At 36.2% G+C, this 20,526-nt stretch overlaps 1 protein-coding gene across 6 annotated transcripts in view; it reads left to right on the top strand.

Moving 5' to 3' along the window:
* The window catches only part of TLL1 (tolloid like 1), a 131,249-nt gene that overhangs the window by 92,787 nt on the left and 17,936 nt on the right, over positions 1-20,526 (top strand). For 5 of the 6 annotated variants that reach the window (XM_061475447.1, XM_061475427.1, XM_061475438.1 and 2 more), the window contains 7 exons: positions 3,376-3,478; positions 4,896-5,012; positions 6,033-6,178; positions 11,382-11,577; positions 12,988-13,113; positions 16,282-16,442; positions 19,348-19,528. In XM_061475447.1, coding sequence (XP_061331431.1) covers positions 3,376-3,478; positions 4,896-5,012; positions 6,033-6,178; positions 11,382-11,577; positions 12,988-13,113; positions 16,282-16,442; positions 19,348-19,528 — 1,030 coding nt within the window. Of the gene's footprint in view, positions 1-3,375; positions 3,479-4,843; positions 5,013-6,032; positions 6,179-11,381; positions 11,578-12,987; positions 13,114-16,281; positions 16,443-19,347; positions 19,529-20,526 lie in introns of those variants that run through there. The other variant, XR_009747244.1, reaches the window with a different exon arrangement.

Below are 20,526 nucleotides of genomic sequence, written 5' to 3'. Positions count from 1 at the left end.
ACTGGGGGTTCTGCCTATGTACAGCTAATGAATTCTGGTCAATGTTAAGGAATTGCTGTGTCATCAAATACCTTGGCTTGTCAGAGTGAGAAAAGGCTGTGACGGTTATCTCATCTAGTTTCAAAGGCAGGGGCTATTGAGGAGGCTTATTAAATTTTAATGGTTTCCATTTAGATAGCAGCACTTTTGAAACAATGGCATGATAACACCAAAGTAAAACCATTCTTTTCCCAACTCTGTCCTGGCAGCTAGGGTTTTAAAAAAGGCAAATTTCCAAACGTAGAACAGAGAAATACGGTGTTTCAGCTGTGTCATGAAAAATGGAAAACTTGTGGCTGGACTGGTGAGAGACCTCAAGGCTCTGCACAGCTGAGCCAGTGAAGGAGCTATAGCTTCCATGAGTGTGGCTTCCATAAGTTGCTTCCAACAGAGCCAGCTGGGTTAGCTTAAGCAGATGTGGAAGGTGGTCTGAACCTAAACCATCCATCTGCATCTCATCTGGGCAGAGAAAAAGGCTCCCCTTTGCGAATCCATTTGCCTGCACTGCTGAGGTGAGGTGGGCATGAGTGGAAAAAGAGAAGGAGACTGTTGCGGGCAGTAGAGTTTTCAAGTAGTACAGCAGGATACAGAGCTATCTGTCTGAGACACTCAGGAAAAAAAGGAAAGTTTAGAAGGAATCTGAACTGCAAAGTGGATGAGCTGAGTAGAACAAAAATTTTGTAGTTGGTGAGGCTTCTTTATTTGAAGGACAAATTAGAAAAGAAGCAGTCTGCAAAGGACAGACAGAATTGCTGTGTGAATGAGAGAATATACAGGACCTTTCTGCCATCATCAGAGGTAGATTCAAATAGCACTTATAAATGTAATAAAAAACTGAAGCAGGGGAAGGCATATGAATAATTGTACTTTTAGCCAGATCTGCATATTTCTCATGGAGAATAATATGGTAAGGAGGTGGGTTTTGAATTCTGGTGGTATTTGTTTGTTTATTTCTTCAGTTCATGTTCCTGAAGGACTGCCTGAATAGTAAAAGTTTTGTGGGTTAGACATCTGGGAAAGGGTGCATGTAAGTTAGAAGAAGTGTGAAAAGTTGATATTAGAATATCTATTATTGCAAACCTTTCAGCATAAGGAACATGTTTTCCTTAAGTATATTAATTTATACTGTAATTTCTATTGCATTGTAGAGAAGGGATTGCACAGCATTTGTGTCTTATTTCACATTAGTCCGTTTTTATTCCTAAGCTCAGGAAGGAAGCCTGCAATATAATTCGGCTATTCATTGTTATAGGTCCTTATGAATCAGAGTGCCAATGGGAACCTGAACATGAGTTAACATAAAATATATTTCAGAAGTATCAAACTAACATTGAAGCAGAACATTCTCTGCATATAGATCTGAGACTAAATTATTGCCTCCCTTTTTGGCCCTAAAATGACAGAAGGAAGAGAGCAAATAGAGAGGACAGGCTATATTTGTTGCATGTGCTAAAGACATACCAAAGCTGCTTGCAGGATGTGCCTGTGGAGAACAGTGTTAGAGGCACAGTGCTGTTTAAGCAACACTTTTGCAGGTTTTGTGGATGTGGTAGCAGCTTCTGGATATGAATGTTTGGCCATATTTAACCATCAGAACAAGTATGCATTTATTCAGTGCTGTTCTGATGGTCCTTGGCATGCTTCTTGTCCCATACCTTCATCCCACAAAGCTGTGGCTGCCAGCATAATGTGCCTCACTGTACAGGACTTCTGGCTGTTGGATTTTATGTGTGGCCTTACAGATGTTTTCTGTTTCCCATGGCATCATGGTAGTAAAGGTAAAAGCGGGATAGAATCACCTGTGAGTTTGGTCTTCCACTGGTCTTCTGCGGTGTCTGCCCTGTGGGATACAGGAAGATACGGCTTTTAAGAGTAACTCAGAAAGCTTCCCATTCTCCACTGAAAACAAAGGGGATTCTTGAGAATGTAATTGCTCATATGGATGTATTTAGTTACTTTTTGTGGAAAGTAAGTGAAAGGAAAACCCCTGCTAGCCTAATGTTAAGACACATAGTCTTTTGCTGTGAAAAACTGCGTCCCTTTTACATTGTTTGAAGTCTTACTGTGACTCTCTACCATCTATGCACCCAAACAACTAAGCTTTGTTATCTTTAAATTAGCTTCCTCCAATAGTTTTTATCTTCTTAAAATTAAACAGTCTGAAAAAGTTCTGCCCATCTGGTTTAATAATGTACTATGTTGTGGTTGGAGAGACAATTGATGCCTTCAGAGGAGGTGGAAGTAAACCATCCCATCTGACACTCTGGGCCCATTGTTCCAGTTATGGTGTTGTATTTCCTTCTTGCAGCTGGACTAAGGGTAAATTCCTCTCCTTTCAGCTAACACTCACAGCTGCTTCATAGGCTTTCATGGAGATATATTTTGCAGTGCAAGGTATTTGCTACTGTGCAGCAATTCATGTTTGCTTTATAATAGCAGGTTTCAGTTTTGAGTTCCTGGGATCAAAGCTAAATATAAAACCACTTGGGTGCTCATATGGTCAGTCTTAGGATCATGTCCTGCAATTGCAGAGATAATTCCGAACAAGAAGATTAAAAATCACTCATATATTATAAAATAATTTCCAATTCACGCCCTTTCATTGGATTTAGGTGTATTTGTAAAAAGCGTAAGTTTATGGCAGTTTAGTACTTCTAAACCAAAGTGGAATAATGTAACAGTCTAGGATAGTCCAGGTATTAAGTATTGAAAATATGTCTATTTACAGATGTGCTTAAAGTCCAAGTTCAAAAGTTCTAGAAACACACAGAACTCAGATTTCTGTATAAAAAGCTTTATTATAGTTTCATAAAGAGTCATTAAGAGAATATGTACTATTTGTTTTAGTGATGCTGTCTTCAGCATTACTCTCCACTATTGTCAATGCTTAACTTGTCTGAAAGTAAATTATCTTGTCAAAACAGTAGTAGAGGGAAACACAAACCAAAATAACTTTTTTTTACAACTGTCAGTGCTGATTATAGTTGGAATTGAACAGAAGAAGAATTGGCAGGAAGTTTATCAAATAACATACTTAAAACTATATTTACACATTATATTGCCTTACTAGCATTCTCAATTTTTTATTTCTCAGTGATAAGCTCCCTGTAAGGAATTAATGAGTAGTTGGTCTTGAAACCCCTCAAGATTAAATAAAAAACTTTTAATGTTCCCAGACAACTTTTACTTACTATAAAAATCTGAGAGGCTGGGTGTCTAAGTAGTTAGACTCCAGTTACAGGTAACCCTTCTATGCTGACTTTAGTTTTGCAGAATGTTGTTGTGATCATTTTCTAGTAACCACATGTGATTTAATTAGGTGTTCTGTGATTGCAGATTGTTTTAAACTTCACCACCATGGACCTTTACAAGAGCAGTCTCTGTTGGTACGATTATATTGAAGTAAGAGATGGCTACTGGAGAAAATCACCTCTGCTTGGTATGCAACTATCCATAGTTACTGTACTCATGGAGTTCAGTGGACTTGCTTGCTGCTGAACCCAGAACAAACCTCTTAGATTTTAGGTGTCCAGAATGTATCTAGACTTGGTAATGGGAAGAAACCTCTAAATGGCCTCAAATAAGTAGTTTATTTTACTTCAAGCCCTCACTTCAAGCCTTCAGCCTTCCTTTCATTGCATCTAGCTGTTACTCAGCTGCATGTGTGGAAAGATGGAAACTACAAAATGTGAAACTTTTTGCTTTGCTTATGGATATTGAAATGTGAAGTTGCCATAGTTTTGTTCATGGAAATGGAGAAAGAGTACACAGAAAAACCTTTAGAGCATGTGATGGGAAACCCATACAGCACGTGATGAGCACATACACTGTGGGTGAGAGCACCCACTCTAGAGTTGTACTTATGAGCTCTGTTCTTGTACTTTCAAAATTAGGAATAGAAGATTACTTCTATTTCTACTTTGCATGTCCTTCCCTGCTCTTGCAGAGAAAAGACAGGCAAAGCAATAATGAATTTAGAGTGGCAACTAATATGCCAGAAGCTGCAGCCATTCTTTTCTTAATTCAGAGGTTGGTGGGGAGATTTCACAGCCCACAATGGCACTGCCCAATTCAGAAGGTCATTTTGATATCCCATGATCTCCTCTATTTGAAACTGGAGATTTCAGGCCCATAGGAAATGTGAATGTCTCCAACTTCTTGGGTCAGTTTTGTTGTTTTTAGAATGAGCACTGAAGCTATTTGTTAGCGTCCTAACAGCCACAGTTTAATAATAGTGGGGGAAAAAATAGAAAAGAAAAAAAAGAAAAAAGAAAAGGAGGCAGGAGCAGAGAACAGCTTTTTAGCAGTGGTGCCTATTCTTTTGGCCTTAAAAAGAAAAGAAGAAACAATTAAGACCAGATTGTAATTATTCTTTTCTCTTGTTCCCTTCTCCCTTTCACCTACTTAGGCTGAATTTAAGAGGATAATATAGTCTAGGGTCATTTGATTATTAGTTTTTAAATCTCTTTGGTCCTTAGACACAATGAGTGGTATTACTGTGAGCTAGATTATGTTCCTCTCTAAAGTTTAGTACTCGCTTTCCAACTCCAAAATGCCCAGGTTTGTATGTATGGAAACAATATGTAATGATAACTTCTCTACTTAATTCCCCTGAGTTTTTATACTTAGACTTGTGAGCCTGACTACAATGAAATGAAGTACTGAATGCTTAGTAATGAAATCTTTGTGTATTAGGTCATGCTCTGCAGAAACACGTGTTTAAACATAAGCATGTGAATAGTTCCACTGAGTTGGTTATGCTACTCCTGTTTATAATGTTAAACACTTGTATAAATGTTTGCAGCGTTTGGCTTCAGAGGCGGCAGAAAATGCAGTTACTGGTTGCATGTTTTTAGGCAGGTTTTGTGGTGACAAACTGCCAGAAGTTCTCGCATCCTCGGACAGTAGGATGTGGATCGAGTTCCGCAGCAGCAGCAACTGGGTTGGGAAAGGTTTTGCAGCAATCTATGAAGGTAAGCCTCTTACAGCATTGAAAATGACTTGTTTACAGAAGAAAAAATAGTAACTGGATACCTTTATATATTAAAAAAGACAGAATCTAATACAAAAATGGCATATTATTACTAAAAAGAGACAGCAGGTGTTAACTTCCTAGACAGAACATTTTGAAGCATTTCCTGTCTTCAAATTTTATTTGAACTCTTTTTCCAGGCATACCTATGATAATATTCATAAGTGGTTTTTACCAGTCATTCAGTTAACTAAATGCGTGTGTTCTTGTGCTTAGTGTACTGAAAAATTTCCTTGAGTATTTTCTGTTTATTCTTCAGAAAAACATGACAAGTTTTCTCTATGCGCTGGGATTACTTACTAGAGACATTCACACACACTATTAGCAAGTCAGCATTCACCTGTTTAAAATAGAGCCTGTTTTCTTAAATATTTAATCTATGGTAGTAAACTGTATAATTTAGTTGATAGTCACAGATCTTTACATGATTATCAGTGTGGGCCCTTAAAGGCCCATTTACTTTTCATGAAAATATTGTTTATTTATCTTAGCTATTTTTTCAAATTCAGTATAACTTTTAAGTGATAAACTGTAAGTTAAAATGCACAGATAATTATAAAATTTGGGATTTCTGTCTCAGCTCTTTCTAAAGGTTAGTAAATATAAACGAAGAATGTTTATTAAATGTATTTCAAAGGTGAGCAAAAAGTAAAATTAAATAATTTGGACCTTTTAAATATATTCTGTGAAATGTATAGATTCGGATTATCTATGATTCCAAAATGTTCCTGAACTTTGTAGATATGTTTAATGCTACTAGAAATGATGAATTATATTCACTAACTAAAATACATATAGAGGTTTAAATGGATTGTGGTTTTAACAGTTTGTCCTTCATAGACTTTTAAAGTCTTCTCAAGAATAATCTTATCATTAGTTTTAAAAAGGAAGCGTAAAATGTCAATTTGAGTATGGGGAATAGAAAATATTATTGGCAGTAAGAATTCTATGCTTTTATCAGCTATCTGTGGAGGTGAAATCCACAAAAATGAAGGCCAGATCCAGTCTCCCAATTATCCTGATGACTACAGACCAATGAAGGAATGTGTGTGGAAAATAACAGTATCAGAAAACTACAATGTTGGATTAACCTTTCAAGCATTTGAGGTAAGGCCTTTTAACTATCTCAGAAAAACATCCAGTGGATAAGTAACAGTGACCTTTAAGGGAATGCTCATTAAACCTATGAATGAATTTAAGAATTCTCTATGAAAAATAAGCTCCAGAATCTAATTCTGCTTTCCATCAAACCTTTTCTTCTGCAAAAGTTTTGAAGAACATTAAAGGTTTTTCATGTTTTCTGTGCTATTTGAATTAGAATGTTGAATTAGAAAAACTGACAATAATTGCAGTTTAGCAAATATATAATCCAGTTCAGCAAGGATGCTTTAATATTCTATTAAGTAATTGGGATTTTTAAATTTTTGCTGAATCTTATTGTTAAAAAGGAATGTCTATCTGGAAAGAAACCACTGTGGTTTTTTCGACTTCTGTTTTGAGAAGGGGAAAAAACCCTGCCCACTTAACTTCAGTTTATAAACCTATATTTAGAGAGGGAAGAAAAAACCCATGGTGAGTCATACTTGCATGTCTTTAGTGTACATCCCTCTGTGCATAACATTGTTAAACAGGGGTAAACTATTGTATAACAAAGAAAAATAATATTTCACACATCTTTTATGCATATGCGATACTCTGTCTTGAAGTTCATAGATAAATTTAGTAACTTACTTTGAGTTCAGTTGTTTTATTTGAATATACTTCAGAAGTAATGACAAGAACCCTTCTTTTTAAAATATAAACTTCATGGCTTTATGGTGCACATAGGTATAAACACAGGTATAATAAATATAGATGTAATTTCCAGACTGTAATTTTGTTCTTACAGACAGATGTCAGGAGTATGGCAAGTTTTTGCTATAACTGATGAAAGGTCTTAGCGTGATATAACAGGGGTTTGGGACTTCATCAGTAATTATTAAAATAAGCAATAGAAGCTGGAATAAATTCATAGGTTCTACTTCATTTTCACTTTTTTGTATCCTGAATTAATGTTGGGTCTAGTGCAGAAAAGATCAGCTCTCCCTGTTCTAAGAGTTTTCAGACTCTGCCTGTCTCAAAATTGCGTAACAGAACATGCCAATTGCTCTTCTTAAGCACTGTTGAAAATGACCAATGTTTTCAGTAACTTTATATAATTTATTGACTAGACATGGAGTTTTTCTAGTCTGCTACTGATGCTCAGTATTTTTCAGTGTGATCCCAAAAGAAACAGCACTCTGCCTCTGCATAAGAGACTTGCCATAGCATTTGATCTCTATACAGATGCTCAGTGTTGATCTACATGTGGTACATTATTGCATGAACTGACATTTCATTATCACTTCTGGGAGAATCAAACTTCCATCTCTTCATATCTTTCAGGATCTTCTTCTAATCATCAGATTATGAACTATTTGAAAGTGTGAAGGTGACACGTTCATGCATCACCATATAGAAAATAATTACAAGCAAAAAAAACTTAGTAGGATAGCGGTTGAGGCTGTAAGAAACATCCAGTTCTTCCTGCAGCCTGTTTAGTATTATGGCACTCTCTAGAGGTGGAACATGTGGACTGACACCTCATAATAAGAAAAAGGAAACTGAGCAGAGGTATAATTGAGTGGTAGTCTCAAGTTAGTGCCTCTGCTAGATGTATTATGAAAGGGAAAAAAAGAAAAATATTCCAACAGTAAGGACTTGAAAGGTACATGCTTTTCCAGGGAGAGTCTGAGCTGCGATTCCAGAGTGGCAAGATGCCCTTGAGCACCAAACGAGGTGCCCCAGAAAGGCACAAGCCTTCTGTTATATCTGTTTTTGTAGTGTTTCTTACTGGCTTGTCCACGGGGCTCCTCATTGAGCATGAGAGTCACTTTGGAAACTGCTCTGAAGTGCCTTGCCTAGACATTCACCGTTGGGTTTGATTTCCATTTTAGGTCCAAGTGCCTGAACGTAGGTGTTCTGTTTTTTGGTACTAAGTCCCTCTCTGGACTGATTCCTTGGTGCACTGCCCAGTAAAACAAAATGTTGTTTAAAAATCACAGTTCTTCGTGCCAGCTGAGATGAAAAAAAGTAAATGTCAGGCCAAAGAGTTACTGCAGCGTGTTTGTGAGAAAATTACTTCTCTGTCCTTTGAAAGGTACAGTTAAGTAAGGGGAATTTTCATTATCCATATGTAATGCTAGAAAAAAATAACTGTATAAATAACCTTCACTCTGAAATGAAAGCGCTAGAGAAGCTGAGAATTTCAAACTGTATCACTGAGTCATCTTGTTTTGCCTCTTGTGGGCAACGCATTTTCCACTGAGTGTGGGATTACCTTTTCTCATTTGGCTGCCTGATGGACAGCTACACTTTTCAGTATCTAGATGTCAGAAGAGATGTTGGAACTGGTAACTTCATCTTTTTGCTTCATTGTTAGAGTCACCTTTATTATATTGTTCTTTTAAAATTAGCAGGTTTGTTTTTTTTTTTTTAAAGAACTTTTGTTGGCACACAGTCTCACAAGCTGAGGCAATCCAGAGGGTTTGTAGAGCAGAACCATATTAATCTTCCTCATTTGAGTGGCTCTCTTAATCTTGTGTAGATAGAGTTCATTTAAATTATTTTTACATAAATCAGGGAATAAAATCTATCTGATTTTCTAATTCTACTAGGCATATATCTCATCATTTATGACTGAAGTCAGTGACATGGGTTGGATATGTTTACCTGTACTGTAATTTGGCTCTACCAAATAAATTAACAATGAAAGAAAGTAATTAGAAGATTTCTCCTGAAATATGTAATATGATTGCCCACAGATTCACTCTTTTTTTTGTTTTTTTTTTTTGTTATAGATATGTAATTTTTCTGTTGGGGGAATGCTACAATCATTGGGTTTTTAAAATCTGAAACTGTGTATAAGGAATTTTTTATATTTTATTTTTTTTTATAATGGATAGTGAGAAGTTCTCTGGCTTTCCATTTCACTAGGAGATTTATTAGTGTTTTCTTCTGCTTATGTGTCTGTCTTAGGAATTTTTCTGTCATTTTTTCAACTTAGTTCTCTAATGACAATCAAATTCTGGGTTTTCTCCAGGGAGCCAATGGTATCTTTAATTCTCTTATAAGCAGTGCATTTTTCTGTAAAACTGGTTTGTTTATGCCTTTTTTTTTTTTTGCATTTGCTAACATTTTGCATTTTTTTTGCTCATCCACATGTAATATCAATCTTGTGGAATTTTAATGGTCTGGTAAATAAGGTAAATAAGAATAAGTCGAGTTACAACTAAACTCACTGAGAGTCCTTTCATTAACTTGAGGAGACTTTCTCCCTTGTAGTAGGACGAATAAGAGACTATTGCAAGTGTAAGGGATCTTTGTATGGCAGTGTTCCCAGATAACAGTACCACATCTTCAAACCTGAGGTACAGAGAAGCAAAACATATTTAAACCAATTCTTTTTCATTGGTTACAAAGTGCCTTAACACCAGTCATAATTTCTCACAAACACAATACTTGTCCATTAGTTCATATAGAGATATGATGATTTATTCTCTTAATATAATAATATTGGTAAAAATAATGACATCACTTACAGAAGTAGTATGCTAAAAATATATGAATATTGTTGAATGCCACCTTTCAAATTGATTTCTTGAAAATCAATAGTACTTTTTGAGGTAGTTGATTTTTATAGTCTTAGGAAGTTTACAACTTACCACTATACAGAATGTATTTTTAGATGTTGTCTTCTGCCAAAAAATAGAGTGATTCTCAGAAAAGAAACTAGCAGTTCCACTCAATGGGAATTTGGTACATGTAACTCAGAGAGGCTGTGGAAAAATCATAGTTTCCATGTTGCCCCATAGAACATGGAAACATGGCAAAAACAGATGTTAATTGAAAGTCTTGAGTATTGAAATTACCACAGACATGTTGAGGAAAATACACAATTCTTTCATTGATATTAGTGGGTTTTGGAACAGGTCAATTCTTCCTACATCAGAGTGCAGTATGATTTTTTTGCTGAGATAACAAGACAAAGTTTGTTTCAAGTTGGACTATGATGTCACATGTTTAAACCTAATTGTTTAGATTAATGAAAATTTGGAATAGGTATTACAGTGTCAAAAAATGATCAGTGCTCAGGTAGACACCGCATTAGCTGTGAACATGCCATTGACATTGAAGTCAGCAATGGGAGGTTGCATCCCAGATCTTCATAACTTTTCTCATTCATTTCCCAAACTCTGGCCCAAAGCAATTCCTGAGCAAACAGCTAAGAAATTACAGTAAATGGCAATATGGATTGTGCCAGAGAAATGAGTGGGAGAAAATTACATATGTAAATGCTTGAAGAATTGGAAAGTTGGAAAGAAGACAGATAAATTTTGTGTGTAAGTGCCATATTTTGATGCTATTAAAATGAAGCAAAATCAAACAACCCCTTCCCCCAGTTTTCCCTCTGACATAAAATAAGAAGTAATCCTAATGTGCTAATTGAAACCTCCTTAGTCTGTGGTGGTTACTGAGCTTAGTGTTGGTATTGTGAACAATTAGAGCAGAGTACCAGCAGCCACTTGTACTAACTGTGCAGCTTATGTGCAAGAAAAACTCTGTCTGGAGATGAGCTGTGGATTTTTCTGGGTTTGATTTTGACTTCTTTGTCATTTTAACAGGCCAGACCAGAAGCTGAGTTAGATTTGAAGCTTCTTCAACCCATTCTCCCTGACTGTGGTCCTGCCCCCCATCCTTAAACCTGACTCAAAATTCAGCCATTTAGTCGAATGATAGATTTTTTAGAGGAAGAAAGTAAAATATTTATCATCACCTGAAATAGCATAGGTTGATAATGTCTAAAAATCTTATTCATATTAATTAAAATTGAGCATTTTAATATTTCAAAACAAATCAATCTTTCTGACCTGTTGCGTTGTTGAACCACTAATCTTGTGTACTTGAGTGTACATGAGAAAAGAGGACTTTATTTGAGCTCAGAGTAGGAACATGATGAAACATGAGGAAACTTAGAGGTGAGAGTGTCTTTTTTAGCTATTTTTTTTTCCCCAATTAGTCTCTTTTGTCCTGTGTAACTTCTCAACAATTTTTCTTGTAGGAAACAAGTACAGTTAAAAAGAGTCCAGTTATGATTGTTCATCTTCCTGATATTTGAATTCCAAACAGAGAATCCTAACCTTAACTTTGAAAATGCTATTTATTTTCTGATTTATATTTGATATTTATGGTCAAGTTCAAATAGGTCACTTTTAAAATGTTTCTTTTACAGATTGAAAGACACGATAACTGTGCATATGACTACTTGGAAATTCGAGATGGAACAAATGAGAACAGTCCTTTAATTGGTCACTTTTGTGGCTATGACAAACCAGAAGACATAAGATCTACCTCTAATACCCTGTGGATGAAGTTTGTTTCTGATGGAACTGTTAACAAAGCAGGGTTTGCAGCTAACTTTTTTAAAGGTAAATGTAAAAGCATATTTTGGAAGCTGTGAACTGCTTAGCACTTGTGTTTTTACTAGGAAAAAACAAACAAACAAAAAACCCCACAGAGTATTAATATTTCTCAACCTATTTTAACTAACATCATCTCTGTACTATCTGTAGTATATTTTTTACCTGGGCATACAATTTTACCAATACAAAACAGTAAAGGTATTTGAATATCCTTGTAAAATATGTTCAAAGAATCAAGGAACATACTCAGTGCAACTTCCTACTCCATTCAGATAATAACCGTAGTTTTGAAACGCTTTTGAAACACATATATTCTTGTAAAAATGTCTTTTTTGGTCATTATGTTATCAAATATGAAATTAAATAGTATAATCACAAATGGGTCATTTATTTTTTTTTCTTCTTTTGTCTAAACATGGTTTTCCTAATCTCTTTGCTGCAGTAGGCTGCTGTAGCAACTTGTTGCTTCCTGTAAGCAAGAAAAAAAACCACCACAAAATGCCTGAGAAATCATAGTGATGAATGGCCTCAAAGTCTTCCTCCAGTTTTGGGGTGTGTGTGATACAACTGCAGTGACAGCTGCAGTACTTGGTGCAGGGGCAGTAATTCCCACCATGTACTGCCCATGGCACAGGGAAAGCCACCAGCAGTGGTGAGGTTATGGTGACACCCGTAATACAGGTCATGCCATCAAGACAGCCTTTTTGCAGAAGCTGGGGCTTTTCTCACCCTGTTGTTAGTTTTCAATATAGACAATTATAATCTTGAATGCTGTGGACATGAGAGTGGGAGCTCTGTTTTGTTCCTAAGAAATTACTTGTCCTGGTATAAGGAAACAGTATTTCAACATCTGAGGAATATTTTAACAATGAATCTCATGGGTATACTTCAGAACTAGTACAGGAAATGTATTATTCCTTTCCATCCCCCATTCCTGATGCATCTTGTTCCCTTTAATATCAGTAGAATGAAAACCTGGGATTTGAGGATTCTGTTAATCTGTTTTTGAGTATGACTTTGGGATAATGTACAGATTTATTCTGTGGGAGATAAAGTGCCCTTCAAGTGACCCTGCTGTGGATTTTCAGTCTTTCTTTCAATACTTTATACAACCTTTAGATTATGGTGCCTCAATTACTGCATGCTGCCCACAAAGTGCTTATAAATTAGGTCTGCATCTGTCAGTAGGTATTGTACAAAACCCCACCCAAACCTTAGAAAAGACATTTTTTTTTTATTTTCTCCATTGCAAACCTCCTTAGCATTTGAAAATCCTCTAGTCAGCAACTGCAGTGTGTTATGTAGTGTACCTTATAATGGCATGCATACAGCTTTCTGAGTTAATACTGATCCAGGAATTACAGCTGAGGAAGGTAATTATTTAACACATTTTTGTGTTCTTCCCTGTCTTGGCAGAGGAAGATGAATGTGCCAAACCTGACAATGGTGGCTGTGAGCAGCGCTGTGTAAATACTCTGGGCAGTTACCAGTGCGCCTGTGATCCTGGTTATGAGCTTGGTCCTGACAAAAAGAGCTGTGAAGGTACGGTGTGTTGCTGTTTTATGGGCTCCTAAACCTCACAGAGAGCCATTGCTGAATGGAATGATATACTTTTCATATGCTCTGTCCTAGCAGTGTGAGATCTGTAGGACCCAACCTGGAAAACCAGTGCTCTCTTTTAAGTAATGGTGCCAAAGTCATGTCTGTCCACAGCAGTCATGTTCCTTGGATGTTTGTCACTAATTTAGCTTGACAGGCTTTGCTGTTAGTCTATCAGGAGTGATGCAAAAATCAGACTTTGTACCTTCCTAAAGCACTTATTACATTATTCATACTCACTAAAGCGAAGTCTCCCACCATGCATAAGGAGACAATTATCAGCAGAGCAATGCACTACTGTCTCTGAATTTAACAATCCCTCAGACCACCTCTAATTGGGGTGGGACTGGGGAGCTGGCAGGTTTAAAGTACAGGATCCTTTAATCTAGATCAAAGCTCACAGGAATCCTCCCCATTCCTAGTCAGACTGTGGAGTTTCCTTGCTGGAAACAAATTCTACTTTACAGGGTGAGCAAAGCATGTTCAAATAATCATTTGGAGAAATAAAAACCTGGTAAGTGGAAGTTGTGTAAACATAGGATTAGACTGAGATAAGATTTTTTTATTCTCTACATATTCCATATCAAAGGAAAGAAGCAAAATCTCTTGATCATTGTGCACCAATTATTGTTTGATTCTTAATCACAAACATCAATAAATTCAGAGATAACAGAGATTATTCTTATTTCAGTTCATCTGTTTGAGCAGTGAATGGAGTTTGAAAATTGGGAGTGCCTGGAGTTATGGTTAATATGATTCACTGGTGTCTTGTCTTTTTTTTCTTTTTCCCTTTCCTTTTCCTTTCCTTTTTCCTTTTCTTTTCTTTCTTTTTCTTTTTTTTTCTTTTCTCCCTTCCCTTCCCTTCCCTTCCCTTCCCTTCCCTTCCCTTCCCTTCCCTTCCCTTCCCTTCCCTTCCCTTCCCTTCCCTTCCCTTCCCTTCCCTTCCCTTCCCTTCCCTTCCCCTTTTTTCTTTTCTTTCTTTTCTTTTTTACTTTCTTTCTCCTTCTCTTTTTCTTTTTCCCTTTCCCTTTCCTTTTGTTTTTCTTTTCCTTTTCTTTTTTTTCTTTTCTTTTCTTTTTTTTTTCTTTTTGTCTTTTTCTTTTTTCTTTTTACCTAGCTTTAATTCATGATTTGTCACAATTTGGGGAAGTTTTATTCCATTTCTTTTCACTTTTTGTTCTTTTGGTTTTGGCTTTGTGGACTTGGACATAGACTGTGGGCATGTTAGATTGTGATTCTTGTCAAGCTGATTTTTTTGTTGGTGGTGTTCCCCCCAGCTTTAGTAATGACCACTTTGGGGAACAAAAAATTTATTTAAACATTTGAATATTACTCAGGATACAGAAAATAAGGTTAATCCAAGGTGGGACCATGAAGACAGAGGTTTGATCTCTGGGCCTTTGATCATCAGCCCAAATTTATGTAAAGAATTTGTTTTAGTCTGCCTGCTGACCTAAGTCAGAGTATTAGGGAAGATTATTAGTCTTTCAGAAAGCTTTTCTGCTTTCTAAACAGAAAAGCAACTCTGGCAAAAGAAGTAACTCAGAGTAGTGCAGTGTGGAGCAAAAAATGTGAGCTATCCATAAAAGCATATATGTTCCATGTGACATAGCATTCTCTATATGTAGATACTACTTGGGACTGCTGAATTAAAATCACTGTGTTATCACAGTGAGCGTTGCATCCCAGTTATAATTTGGTCTCTTGAGGGGTGACCTAGCTGTATTAATTCATGCATGATACCAGAGTAGAAGCTTCCAACTCAGAAACTCCACCTGATACATCTCTGCAGTCTAATTTTTGTGCTAATCCAAATCTCCCCCACTGAAAGAGTATTAAGAAGCTTAAAGATTATTTTTTTCCCCCATGTTTCTACATTTCATCCCATTGCCTCAGGGAACAATGGAGTGACACTGAAAAGCAGAGATTGAAATCAAACAGTAGCCATCCTGACCTAGACTGGATCATTTGGGGGTATATCTTGTGTCATCAGAATGCAGTCTCTAGTGCCTGGCCCTTTTTTGATATACTGAGGCATGACCTCCTACCCCGTTTGTGTTACCTTTGTGTGTACACTAAGAAGCCTTCTCACAGGAAGCCAGGGAAGCCTAGTGCCAGAAGGAAGACTGGTATGTGTCTGGGTTGGCCAAATGAGCCCTGAAACTGGAGAGTTCTCCCAGGTGTTTTGGATAAAGTGGCTGTAGTGTGAGAGGCACACAGCTAGACAGGAATAGCCAGTTTGTAAAGCATTCAGTGTTAGCACAGAACTGGTGGGAAAAGGTGGAGCTTCCCCTCACCTGAGCTCTTTAAAAAGAGATTTGTGGATGATTTCCAGTGCTGTCACAGTGCTGTGATAGTATCAGTGCAGCAGTCTGATCAAGAAACCCTGCAAATCCCATTACTCTCCTTTAAAAAAAAAAAAAAAATTCCTCAGATGGAAAAAATTAATATGTTTATTCTTTGCTATCTGAACTGCATTCACAAACATAATACAGTCTTGTTCCGTTGTACAAAGGTGACTATTTGGCATATACTTAGAAATATCAAGTATTTTTTCTATTACTTGAACACCCATACTTCAGCAAAAGTAGTTGTAACTGAAGAGTATGTGACTGCTATCCCAAAGAAGTGACCCTATCTACTAGGTTATGGGAGGGATATACAGCTGTGTGAGCTGAGATAGGTACAGCTGATTCTAGATCAGTAATCAAGGAGAGAAGCAGGGGAAATGTGAAGCTCATCTTAAGTAGTCCGTCTGTCAGAAGAAGGGTGGTCAAGGTCCTGGGGAGGGTGGTAGGGTCAGAGGACTTGCATGGGAAAGGCTGTGAGAGAATAACCAGAGTCTCTGGAGGGAAGGGAAAAGAATGAATATGATAACGCCTTGTGTAGTCCTGAAACTTATCTCTGTTCGCAAACCTGCAAGCTGTTCAAGATAGGAGCTGTCTCTTTCTCTTTGTTTGCACCAAGTATGATAAAACATGATTCTGATTACTCTCTCTGGGCATTACAGCGGTATAAGTAATGAGAGGATTGAATCTTCTTAGTATGCTTCTGTTTATAGTAAAACACAGTTTCAGTCAAATAATAATGCTCTCCCCTTTAATTTTACAGCTGCTTGTGGAGGACTCCTGACAAAGCTAAATGGGACTATAACCACGCCAGGGTGGCCCAAAGAGTATCCTCCAAACAAAAACTGTGTGTGGCAGGTGGTTGCCCCAACGCAATACCGAATTTCAGTGAAGTTTGAGTTTTTTGAGTTAGAAGGGAATGAAGTAAGTAACCGTGAACAAAATGCTGCACAATCTGTTACACACTAAACAATTTTGTGAGCTTTCAAAATGGATATTGCCTTATAAAACCCTTGCTGACCTGTCATATGCTGACAATAACCATAGATATTCTTATTTTCGTTTTGGGACTGTTTCTGGATTATTTCAAAACAAACATGGAGAGAATAGCTCTCTTTTACATATCATCTAAATGTATATGTATTACAAGAAATTTAAAAGTAATGTTCTCTGCTGAGTCTCAGCTGACTTTTTTTTATCAACAAAGTAAAATAGAGCAAATGGCTGAGACGTATTGGAAAGAATTCAACAGAAGAAAATCTGGAGAAACCAAATCATCTTTGCAGAGTATGACTACAAAGAATACACATAAGCTGTGGTTAGTGATGGAGTGAGGGAGCATTTAAATCACTTACAAGTATCTCTTGGAGGGGGATATTTTAAAAGGAGCAGTACCAGAAACAAGGCATAAAAGAGGAGCAGCAGTGTTTGAGCTGGGCAGCCCGTGGAGGCGTGGAGGATATCTTCCCCAAGTGGGGGAGAGAAGGGCAGAACCCTCCATGTGGTAAGGGCTGCTCTATACTTATAAACTAAGTAGTGGGGGATGCATTGTTTTTGGGGTGAGAATCAGTAAATGGGTGTCAACATCAACTTAGCCTCTCTTCTTCCTAGACGCTCCTCAGTCATACTGTTAAGTTCCCCTGCCACAATGTAGCCTAATGTACTGTAGCCACCGAGTTGATGATGTTCTTCACATGGTATTAAGAACCCAGATCCCAGGACATTATTTCTGACTAAACAAATTTGTAGCAACATGTTTGATACAAGGATGGGCCATGTTTGGGGCATGAGATCTGAAATGGAAAAAGCTGTAATTTGTAACCAAGAAACAACCAAGCCATAGCTTCTCAAAAATATCTCAAAATTACTTGCAGAGGCAGCAATGTGAGGTCTTAATTTTTATTTCTTTTTTAAAATAATTTGGGGTAGATTCTAAAATCCATGAAATTCCAATTTTTAATGATTTATATGTTACACTCGTCTTTTGTTAGCATTATTACAAGAAAAGTGTAATAAAACCTTACAAATCCCAAAGAATTAAAATTTAATTACCATTTGAACAAACCAGAACATATTTTTTCCTTCACTTTCTTGGTACTTAAGCCAGATTTTCAAGGAAGGCACCTGGAGTGCATGAAGTTAAATCAGTTTTCTAAGGTTGTACTCATATGACACATAACTTAAGCAGATATGAAAAATACATACTTAATGGTTTTGAATATTTAAAACTTTGGCTTGATCTTCTGCTACTAAATCTCAGCTTTATGCTATTAAATATTAGTACTAAGAATAGTACCTTTGGAAATCAGAAGTAACATACAATATCTGGAACATTCTAACATAGTGTCTGAGTGCAGGCATAAAATGTATCAATTTAGCAAATGCTTTAATTACTTTTTTTTACAGGAGCTCCACTTAGAATAAGTTGAGTATGTCTTTTCCAATATTACCATTTTAATATTTTTCATTTTACAATTTCAATTTAACTGTAAATTTTTTAAAATGTAGTGTAGTATGAAGGAAGTTAGACTGATCTGAAATTACATTTCATTTCTATAATGAAAGGTATAAAACCATCCAAATTCACCACTGATGTTTTGCTGAAATTGTTGGGATTTATTAATGTTGTGAGCTACATTTGAAAATCATTAATATGAATTTATCTTACAATTAATGTAAATCAGCATGTGGCAGGAACTCAATTTTTATGAGTCTGTGTTCTTTATATTGTATAAAAGTAGCTTCAAGTGAATTAGTTAATTTCCAACTCTGCAGTGTGATTTTTTTTCCAGTAACAATATTTAATCTACATCTATATTATATTAAAAACAATTAGGAATGTTGACAATCATTTCATATTTTATAGGGAGAGAGAGCAACAAGGGCCAAAAGAGTCTTTTCAATAGTTCCCTTCCAGTTCCCCTGACATTTCTTTTTTAGCTAGAAATTGTGATCTATCCAATACAACTTGGATTTTATGGACAGTCTAAGCTCTTTATGAATCCTCCTGGCCACTGTTTTCATGTAAGCTATTAATTTCAAACAACTGGGACATTTTTGATTAAATGATTGGTAGTTGAGCCTAAGAAGCTTAGAAGTTTTGGGTGGAAGGCTTTAGGTCAACCAAGGGATTATGCACTGAAAGTATTACCACATGTAGCAGGTCTTGCATAAGGCTTTTTATTACATTATTTTAGTTTATTTCTTACCTTTTAATGGAAATGACTTGCATCACAGCATCAGTCTTCTAAACTGTAGTTAAAGAAAGGTGGATGGGTTTAGACTGCAGATGGATATATTTGTGAACAGATGAATATGTCTTAAGTATGTTATGGTAAAAACTTATCTTGTATGTTTCTAAGTGAAAATTTAAAAAATTTAAAAAATTAATGATCTATGAGATGCAAGTAGTAGGTTTGTAGGTTCTGGGTATGAGGCTTATAGCATGAAGGCAGTTATAACTTTTAGGGTTAATATTTCTAGATTTTAATCTAATGTTGCTGGAATTTTTATTTTTTAGACTAAATGGAAGTGCTGCGAGCGTCTTGAGATTTAAACACAGATTAGTGTCTATCAAAATACATTTTTTGAATGTAATGCGTAGTGTAGCTGTGCCTTAGTGACCTTAAAATATTCTTACACAAATCAGTGGATGTTTGCAAGCATTTACAAATGTTTTCAGTGTCAGGAAAAAGTGGAAAAAAAAAAAAAAAAAGCCAAAACCTATTAATTTATTATTTAGCAGCACACACCAATCAGAGTTCTTAAATTTGTAAACAACTTCATGCTTTTCTTTTGATCGGGGAAAAAATATTTTTCTTTTTCTCAGGTTTGCAAATATGATTATGTGGAGATTCGTAGTGGCCTTTCTTCTGATTCTAAACTACATGGTAAATTCTGCGGTACAGAAGTGCCTGAAGTTATCACTTCTCAGTACAACAACATGCGAATTGAGTTCAGATCTGACAACACGGTGTCAAAAAAAGGCTTCAAAGCACACTTCTTCTCAGGTATAGAAAATTAATCTTGTATACCTATGAGTGTCCCTGAGCATACAATGACTAGGTAGAGTGAATACTCTATTTTGATATGAAAGTGAGTGGCCTTTTCCTTTACAGTTTCCCTGGCAGCTTTGAATTTGTTTTATTTATATAAGCACAAACAATTCTTCTGTCTTAAAATACTGTTCTGAATTGTAATTTCTTTTATCAAAAAATTTTTTCCCATTTCTTCCAAACCCAGTTGCAATGTGATATGAATTATGTACTGTGTACGCTTGTATGTTTTTTTCACTCATCTCTCTTAATATATTGCATTAGTTCTGAGATTAGCACTTGTGCTACACATTTGTTTAACATTATGGGTGCTTTCTTGCCAAACTTTGCACTCCTTAATGTTTTGCAGAAGACCAGAGTTTAAGACTTTGTTCTTGCAAAAATATGTCTTTTTTAGTTATGAGTGTAATTTCAGTGAGGCAGATCAGAGAGATGGAAGTTTATATGATCTGAAGCCATGTATCATTGAATAAAGTTAGAAGTGAAGCTGAAGATGTGAGGAAGTATTTGCACAACAGTAGCCTGTGCAATTACCCATTGAGACTAAATTATAATAATCTGCCTGTGGCAGGATACCACCTAGTATTAGTAGTGGAATTTTGCTTAGTGTTTCTCTTGTGTGTTTACACACATACACAAATGCATATGTTATCTTGTGTAAAACCACACCACAAAACAGTTGTGTCAGCTCACCTCCTCAAGATGGAAGTCAACCAGAAGCATTTGGAATTTGAATTCTGCCCCAGGTTTTTTGATAGCCACTAAAAATCAGAATCTGGAGAGTCTTGATTATGCTTTTCATGTAGCAAATTGTATTACCCAGCATCGTTACTAGAGTTTGTTTGCTAAAATATTTTATCAAAACTGGAATGAAATGGTATTTCATTGGTTAGCTTTAAGAACTGATAACTTATCTATTACCAAGTAATATGAATCAGAATATTGTATAGGTG

Source organism: Pezoporus flaviventris, unplaced genomic scaffold (genome assembly GCF_033815535.1).
Source record: "Pezoporus flaviventris isolate CSIRO_AGI_PZ_B2104156 unplaced genomic scaffold, CSIRO_AGI_Pfla_v1 ptg000002l, whole genome shotgun sequence".
NCBI classification, from domain to species: Eukaryota; Metazoa; Chordata; class Aves; order Psittaciformes; family Psittacidae; genus Pezoporus; species Pezoporus flaviventris.
Note: the sequence above shows the minus strand (reverse complement) of the source record. Positions and strands in the feature narration are given on the sequence as shown.